A 9245-nucleotide genomic window follows, 5' to 3' on the forward strand; every position below is an offset into this window, starting at 1 on the left:
TATCACAGAAGAAACACTGGCAAATTGCTTCATGAAGATAGTAGGGCTTAGAGAAGGAAATATGTAGGCTGCAGAGACTACCAGGCTCATTTATTCTACCTTCTCTGAGGGTGGAATTGAAGCTATTGTAATAAGTTACATGATAACATATTGAAAAAATTCCATTTAATGACTAATACTGGTTGGCACGTGTCATTGCATTTCTTAGGGGAAATTGTGGAGAACTGGGCTACCCAGTGTAAGGGAGAGTACTGCAAAGTGGTCCAGATTGTTGCCAAGTATTGGAACAGATATCACATTCAGTGACACAAGATACATAAAAACCTGTTTGAAGATATAAAGAATTTTCTTTTAAGAAAATTTCAGAAGTGCACAGGGAAACACATTCTGTTACCCATTAGATGCATTAGCTAAAACCTAGGTAAGGACTAAATCCTGACTATGAATTTATCTAGAAAACTATGTTGGGAAGAGTAATTTCATAGAAAATGGGCAGAAAAAAGGCAGGTCCCAATCAAGTTCTTCCTGCAAAACTCCTACCTGAAAACAGATACCCTTTTTAAGGTATCTGTTCATAACTGCTCTTACGACAATTGTTTAAAAAAGCAAAACCCAATTAAATCCTCCTATACCCAAGCACATTACTGAGAGTATAAAGTGATAGAAATCCTGACCACCACGTCCATTTATGTGCCCATTTTATTCACCACACACTACAGATAATGACATACAACTTCCAGCAGAGGTGTTCACTTACTTACTCCACCAGCAGCCTATCTTAAATATGATACTTAGTGTATTGACAGGTCCCATATGAAGTGTGCATTGTAGCAGAACAAGTGCCAAGTGTTCAACAAAATTGGCCGAGCCACGGGTGCTAATCAACACACAAGGAAGATGACAACCTACGGTATGTTTGCTGGTGACCAGCATATCATGGGGTGATGGAGAGATGTCTGTAATACCCAGAAGGAAAAGAAAGAGACATTCTTTAGACTAGATTTACCCACTGTTGCTCATACGTTTACTCCATGATGTGTCTGAGTGAAGTCAGTGAGACTAACATCACTGATAACAATTCAATCAAAACTAAACCAAAAACTTTCCTTACAATCAAATAAAAAAGCCAAGACTATCAATAGAATTAATTGAGCCAATATATTTAGCACATGACCAGATGCTAAAGAGGCTGCTTAACACAGTATTGTAAATCAGATACCTGTAAAAACATACTAACTTATGGCTTGCCAGTCTGGGAAACAAATTACTTTCTGTTCAACATCCAAATGATAGCAAACATTACCTTTGGAATTATTTATTCATTTTAACATAGTTATATGCAGTGATCTTATTCTGATGTAGTAGTTTATTTCAACATAATCTAAGTAGACTTCTATGATTTACTGAAGGTTATTTACTACATTTGAGAGTTAGACACTTTCCTTACAAGCCTTCATAAATATGATAGCAACAATATGTCTTTCGTTGTCATGTTTTCCAGTTTTTATATCTTTACCGAGAGCCAACACCATTTAACGATGTTTAAGTTGCATCTGAAATGGGCAATTTTTGAGCAAAATATGCCACATACAGTTTGAAATTAATCTAAGGAGCTAAAGAAAATTAAAACATACATGTTTATAGGCATATATAATGTATTGGTGTATAATAATGTATACACACACATGTAATTTAATATTTATCTTTAATAGGAAAAAGTACAGTAGAATTCCACTAATGGCAAGATTTGTTTGTAGAGTATCCATAGAAAATTGGTGCACTTTTTCTGAAAATCAATATAAGTTTCAAACAGAATGTGATACTAGATAATTCTCTCTGCCATAGCCTAAAACTGATAATCAATTTAAATATCTAAATAATTTAATTAAACCCTATAGGAATCAAATAGGCATTTGATAATGAAATATCTCCACTGATAAATGTTACTGAGTAAAATTTTCTATCAGTCCCAACTAGGTGAGTGTACAACATTTAGGATAAGGCCTCTCAGTCTTGACTGGAGCTCATAGGTACTACTGGAGTACAAATAATAAATAATAGTACATGTACTGTAAAGTCTCTAAACTCAGTGATAATACCAAGCATTTTCCATCTTTGAAACACTATACAAACATAAGACTATTCCTCACAACACCCCTGTGAGGTAGGTACAAAAGTATTACCCCGTCTTACTGATGGGGCAACTCATCCCAATACTACAAGGTGCTAGCTGATGCTGCAAGGGGATTCCAGAGGCCTGAGTTCCTGATTCCCAGAGGCCCCAGAAGTATGTTGTTCTTAAGCAAAATATTAGTTGAATTAAGAACTTGCCCACTTCCTTAAGAATGTCAGTGGCACAGCCCAAAGCTGTTGGCTTTCGAATTTGTCACTTAGTCAATTGATTGAGACATTCTCCCTTTGAAAAAATAAGGTACTATACATTGGTCCTGTGACATGCACAAACATGTATTTTTCTTTTCATAAGTCTGCTGATACCTTTCATATCTGCAAGGCAAGGCACTTCCCTGTGAGTGCATACCTTGTATAGCAGAGCTGTAGCAGGAGTCTCCCATTCTTTTGCTTATATGCATAAAATCACAGGTTATTTTACTAATTTATGTGAATACTCTGAATAGTCATATGATGTCATCAAATTATATATTAAGGGGCACAGCCATATATTTTTTTATATTCATCTTTCAGGACCTCCTTTAAAACAGAGATAATCCTGTGGAATGTACTAAAATATATGTATTCTCTTTTCCTTCTTTTGAAAATAAAGTCTGGAATGCTTTTGCTTAGGCTTTCTTTAAAATACTGTATAGCTAGCCATTGTTTTGAAAATGCATAAGGAAAAGCAAGACATCTGAAACTGGAAGCAGTCCGTCTTGCACCAGAACAAACCTGGAGTATCTCCACTAAAGGCCAAAGAGCTTCAGTGGTGTAACAACAGGCAGAGTGAATTTAGGATAAGGACTTCCATCCTCCTGCCCATCTGTGGCTGCCCTCTACCAGCAGCACTAACGAGCTTCATGCCTTCATCTGAAGGAGGGAGTGTGAATGGCATGTTTGTCAACAAATCCTGTGAGCTATGCACATACCTGATCACATCACTGAAGACTTCATCACTCATTATGCTAGTGTTACACATAGACGTAAAAAACAGGCAGCTCTTTTGACCTCTGCAGAATTAGAGAAAAAGGAAAAAAATAAACCACAGTATCTTCCAAATGGCAGAGTACATGCAGAGAAGTAAATTAAAGGCAACACAAATACAGCACAATGCAGCTTTAGGAAAACAAAGCTTTTGCCAAAAGAGACAGGGAAAAAACAAGTAAAGGAACAGATAATATATTGAGGGCTAATATATATAAAATGAAAAAAAAAGGGGGAAAAAATATTTCAATCATTTAATTATGTTAGTTCAATAATTTAATAAATTATGTTTTTCTAATAACTCATGGGGAAAATGGAAGTGAAAAGTTCAAAAGCCGTGCTGGAACACTCCCCTTAAAAAATCATAACAGGCAATTTTTCTGATCATATATTGAGTTCCTACATGGCTATCTTTTTAAACATCTGTAATTCAAAAACTTTGACCATTTTAATCTGTGTAGCATATTTTATTATTTCATGTCTTCATATGATAAAAAAAATAACCCATACATATTTAAAAATAGATACCATTCTGCTTTCATCCTTTCTTTGGGGGGTAGGAAGGGAAAGCAGGTAATTTTCCTCTTGTGTTTTGAACAGAACCATAGCTATCAGCTTTCCTTTGATTTTCTTCTCTTTTGCATATCATGTTTTCTCTCAGCAAGACTCAGGGACGTGCATGGAGGAAGAAAAGCACAAATCTATCATTGTTGTTGAGTCACCTGAGGAAACTCACACCTTCTTTGGGTTCATCTTATAAAACACAGTATCTGCATAACAAGGCCACTGAAAAATGATTAGTACAGATTTTTCTCTTTTATTTTTTGTCTGTTTTAAATGCAGCAGGCATTCACCATTGGAATATAACAGCTTGGAGTTTACTCAAACATACAGCTTTTTTGCAGGAGATACGTAACCACATGCCTAACCTTAAGAATGTAAATACTTTTATTTAAATCAATGTTAAAAAATAATTTGGTTAAAGTTAGACATGCTTTGATATTGGAAAAAAAGACAAAACAAAACCATGGGTTTAAACGTATAGTTTATGTCATTTGGAATGAACGGATGCGAGTTGTCAATTTTTTCCCTTTTTGTATTTTAGAATTTGAACTGCTCCTGACAAATTTGTTCATGCAGTGTATCGTGAATATTAGGCAGATGTTTAAACAACCTGAAAAGGAGGCTTTTTCATTAGATAGTACAGGATAAATTCAGTTCAGAAAGCAGTAAATTTGAAACAGTAGTCATTCCAAAGTCTGTTTTCCCCCCTCCAAAATATTTTTGGTGTCTTTTTTTTGTTCTACTACCTTGGGATAAATTCTTCTAAAATTTATTTTCATTGGAAAAGAGATTTTTATAATTCTATCTCTTTGCACTGTTAATATAAATTAGAAAAACACTTGAATATACGGTGTCGAGCTTACTCTGATTTTCAGATGCAATGATTAGAAGTCATTGACACCAATCTAACGCAAGTGACCTTAGTCTCATATCTTGTTCTGTTATTAATCAAGGAACGCAATTCAGAAATAATATTACATCCTGCATTTTATTCAATTCCATATGACAAAAATAGTAACCTAGACTAAGACATCCATTTCAATCAGTAGATGTGTCAAGCCAACAGAATTTAATAATAAAAAATATTGGATCTAGGTAACAATTCCCAGCTGTTTCAGGGAGGCTCCTAGCCCTACATGGTATCACAGTATAAAAATAGTGTCTCTCTTCACCATGCAGAGAGGAATGGCCTAACCCTGAATACAAAATGGGGTCAGTCTTACTGCACCATCGTCAACCATCTTATTTACAACACTTTACATATTTTTTCTCTTTTGCCTTTTTCATTTTTTCTTTTCTATTTTTCATTCTTTTTAATTTTTTTCTTTTTTTTTTTTTTAAGTTATACACATCCTTTAGGGAATAGAGATAACACTACATGGTACCAAATACTAACAAAAAAAAAGTCACACCAAAAATTACACAGATAAATAAAAACATTCAATTGCTGACATACAGCAACATTAAGCCACCTCAGTTTTCTTTTTTCTTTAATGCTTGGAAATACCCCTAACCACCCACACACTGTGGCAAAAAGTGATGTTATATTGTAGAGGTGTTACAGACATATGATTTTGCTCAGATATAGATATATATTTATATCTATATATCTCTATCTCATCATTGCAGAAAATGGAGCTGTAGAGTTCATCGTTCATTTCCAATAGAAACAAACAGCTAATAAGTCTTTGAACCTCTTCTCACTCCATTACATGATGGCAGAAATACTCCATCCTCTTACAGTAATGGTTTCTGTTTTATAAGAAAGATTGTCCTATTTTTCAGTCTCAACTGAGAAGACCTCACTGTCTGATTCGTTCTTCAGGGGCATAAAACTCCTTGCGCTGTTACCCAGCTACCCATAATGTCCCTCAAGCAATTCTGCTGGACAGAAGTTCAGAGTGTCAACTCCACCATGCTTGTAATGCACAAAAATGAGGTAGTACACAAAACATTTACTGTTCAAGTTTTGATTAAGCCCCAGTCTCCTCAGCATTCCCCACTTATGAATGGAACCATTCCCTTTGTTTACTCAGTGTAATTCCAAAATGCAATCAACGTAAAATTATATTTGATTAATCAGAGTACATTGTGCTTTGGAGCAATCTGGAAAGATAATCAGACAGTTGGAAATAAATATAGAGCATTTGTGTGTTACTACTGCCCATGCTGCCCAAAAGTTCTTTTGTTCCCGCTATTATTAGGGAGTCAGCATCTTTCTCATGGTTACGCGTGAAAGAGACAGAACAGATTACAGGAAAATTAAACCTACATAATGTTTTCCTTCCTCTATCCTAGACTTGTATTAATATTACACTCCTAAAACAAATGTATCAGAATTCTGTCAGGGGTGGTCACGCTTTTAAGTGGGCGTCATAGAAAAGTTAAATGAATCATTTCCATTTAAGAAACAGCAGTCCCTGTATTTCCTAAGGATCTGACAGTTCTCTGCAATTTTCTGCTTAGTTGATAGAGCTCTCTCACTGTTTAAGCTTAAAACAAAACAAGAAACTGCAACAGGGTCCTCCTCCTTATTCCTTAAGTCAAAGTACTATTTATAAAATAGTTGACATCTCTGTTCAGTTTCAAATTATAGACAAACCTCCCTAATGCAAAATAATAAAAGTGCAATAGTATAAATTAAGAGTTTGCAACCACGTTATACAAACATTACCTTTTTATTGTACAGCTTTGATAACACGGAGTATTTACTCACAACTGTTTATAATGTTGTGAATAATTTATGGTGCTAAGGTTTGTCTGTAACTTGTTTTCCAATCATTGAGCTAAAATCCACGCTACATTTTTTTTTCATTTAATAGAACAACTGTTCACATAGCAGCTACAAATATTTAAATAAAAAAAGGTTTGTTACTGACAGGTACTTGCACATGAAAAGCATGCTATCTTTCCCAATAAAACTTCACAATTTTGCCTGCATTGAAAGAAACCACTTATTCATAGTAAAACAAAACTTGCTTAAAAAAAAAAAAAAAAGGAAAAAGAAAGAAGAAAAATCACATAGCCAGATGTATTTTGCAGTACAAAAGCTTCATTTAAGTTTGGGGCTAGTATATTGTCTGTTACCCGCATAATCTTAACATTATAAATACTACAGACAAAGATACTGTAATAATACACAGCATTGGGGTACTAAATCACTTATTTAAGATTAAGATTCCTAAAAACATAGTCCAAGTTTCTAACTAATTTGAACAAAACCAGCAAATAAGTGTGAAAATGCTGTAATGAAGCCCCCCCTTCTCAGGTGATAGTAAGTTTTGTAAGAAGCAAAGTGAATGTAGACTAGCCTGTTTCTAATGAAGTTATCCCATGACTGGTTTGTTTGTTTGATTGTTTTCTGTTAAATTAAAAGGTTTCAAAGTTCTCAGTAACAGTCAAACTCACTGTTGAAAGAAGTACCATGCACACCTTGCAAGACAACTTTTCAGCAGCCACAAAGTTATGTATTTCTGTTATGAGTAAAATTTTAAAGGGAACCTATGTGTTTAGGTCAGGAAACTAATACTTAGCTTCAAAAGCTGTAAATGGAACAGGACAAGTGTTGTGTCGAGTAGAGGTCCAACAGTTATTCGGAATGAATGCTTTTAATTTATGCCAATCTCTTTATTATCCTCAATAAATCTGGTGAATGGACGACTGGCTCCCGTCTCAGAACTTGCTTTGTCCAGACTGACAATGGGAGGGCTGCTGCCTGTGCGAGCTTTGTCCATGCCACCGGTAAGGTTACTTAGAGGCGGGATGGCGCCTCCGCCTAGACTTACTGGGAGCTGAGGAATGCCTCCGTTCTGTATGACAGAAATCTCATTGTTCTTCATAGCAAGTCCATTAGTGATAGCTGCAGCGTATTGGTTCCAAAAACTGGGGTCAACATTCATGGCCCGAGCTGCCAAATCCTTCTGGAACATCTCGGAGAACTTGAGAGCATCGCCACCGAGCAAAGCCATGGGGTTTTCCACGGAGAGTCGTCGACCACGGCGTGCAGGGGCGTTATTCCACATATGAGTCCCCATGTGAACCTGCAGAGTGAACAGGGACAAGAAGCACCCCCAAGTTAGCACATTCTGGTGAGGTGTCTAGCTTGAAATCCTGTTATTTAGAGTAGCACTTGCTTTTTTAAAATGCTTTTTAATTTGCATTGAAAAAAACCAATTCCAGTAAGGACAGAGTTCTAAGGTCCATTCAGCCCACACAAAGAAAACCCAGATCCATAGTAGTTTTTCAATGTGCATTTGATTCTTCTCAGTAAAAACAAACAGTGCTGCAAGACTAAAGGGTACATTCTCTTTTGGGTTAGACAATCTCACATGCAAGCTGGAAGACCTCACATACTGAAGATTATTAAGGGCATTACTCATACTAGGAGATGGGTGGTTTTTCCCTTTTCCTTTTTTCATCCTGTCCGTTTTCATGTTTTATCTCATGTCAGAAGCACTGATTAATTTGCTAAATTTAGTATTTTTAAAAAGGACATTTAAAATGTCTTCCCCAGGCTGAGCCCTGATGGTTAGCCAAATGGCAAGAATAGGAGTGATCAGTCCGGTAGTAACCTATTGTAAATCTGTGAGAAACAGCTTTCTACTATGCAATGGCTGCAAAGTGGAATAGAAAATAGAAACTGGGGAGGCACCCAAGGAGCTGAGAAAGCTCTGTGTTTCTGGTTTACAGCAAGGTTATTTTGCATTGATGGTCCATAAGAACTCTCAGAACATGTCCACCAGCTGATCTGTCAGAACTACAGCATGCCTGCATGTACACCTGGAACCAGTTTTAAAGTTCGCATCTTTGCACAGCCAGTTTCCAGTCCTTATCTTCTACACAGTGGAAGCATAATGACCACCACTGTACAGCAAGCATTTCCTTGAAGCTCCCTTCTCACCTGTCTTTGGGACAAACACTTAGCGCTAAAACTTGCTGAATTCAAGAGCAGTGCTCTTTAACCCACCCTCCCCAAGCCTTTACAGTTTTATGTGACCTCTTACCTTAAGATTCCCCTTTGTGGTAAAAGCTCTACCACAGATTGTGCAACCAAACGGTTTTTCACCGGTATGGGTGCGCTCGTGTATCTGCAGTGCACTTGCTGAGGAGAAGGTCTTCCCGCACGACTGACAGTTGTGCTGCTTGGGAGTCCGGCGAGGGGGGGGTGCCAGCATAGGGGTGATCCCCGGACTCATCACTGTCTGTGGTGCAGCAGGAACCTGGATTCCAGCTGGAAGCGAGGGAACCTCACCCAAAGAGATCGGCTTGCTGTGACCATTCACTTCCATTTTGATCATGGTTGGTGCTGTACTGGTGACCAGGCTAGGAGTACTTTGGCTGGGACCTAGAGTAAAGTTGGGTTCAAATAACTGAGAAGGCAGCTCTTTTAATTTGTGCGTCAGTAAGTGCTGTTTTAAATTACCCATAGTGGAACACCCACGACTGCAGACTGTACAAACAAATGGACGTTCTTTAGTATGGCTGCGGTAGTGAATTTCCAATGCACTCTTACAAGCAAAAGGCTT

At 36.9% G+C, this 9245-nt stretch overlaps 1 protein-coding gene across 3 annotated transcripts in view; it reads right to left on the reverse strand.

Annotated features, from left to right (window-relative positions):
• Positions 1 to 999: 999 nt before the first annotated feature.
• The window catches only part of SALL3 (spalt like transcription factor 3), a 26133-nt gene continuing 17887 nt past the window's right edge, over positions 1000 to 9245 (reverse strand). For 2 of the 3 annotated variants that reach the window (XM_021553360.3, XM_021553359.3), the window contains exons 3-4: positions 8724 to 9064; positions 3954 to 7760 (exon numbers count right to left, since the gene is read on the reverse strand). In XM_021553360.3, the coding sequence (XP_021409035.2) occupies positions 7329 to 7760; positions 8724 to 9064 (773 nt within the window). In that variant the 3' untranslated portion in view covers positions 3954 to 7328. Of the gene's footprint in view, positions 3183 to 3953; positions 7761 to 8723; positions 9065 to 9245 lie in introns of those variants that run through there. The other variant, XM_021553361.3, reaches the window with a different exon arrangement.

Source organism: Lonchura striata, chromosome 1 (assembly GCF_046129695.1).
Source record: "Lonchura striata isolate bLonStr1 chromosome 1, bLonStr1.mat, whole genome shotgun sequence".
Classification (NCBI taxonomy): domain Eukaryota; kingdom Metazoa; phylum Chordata; class Aves; order Passeriformes; family Estrildidae; genus Lonchura; species Lonchura striata.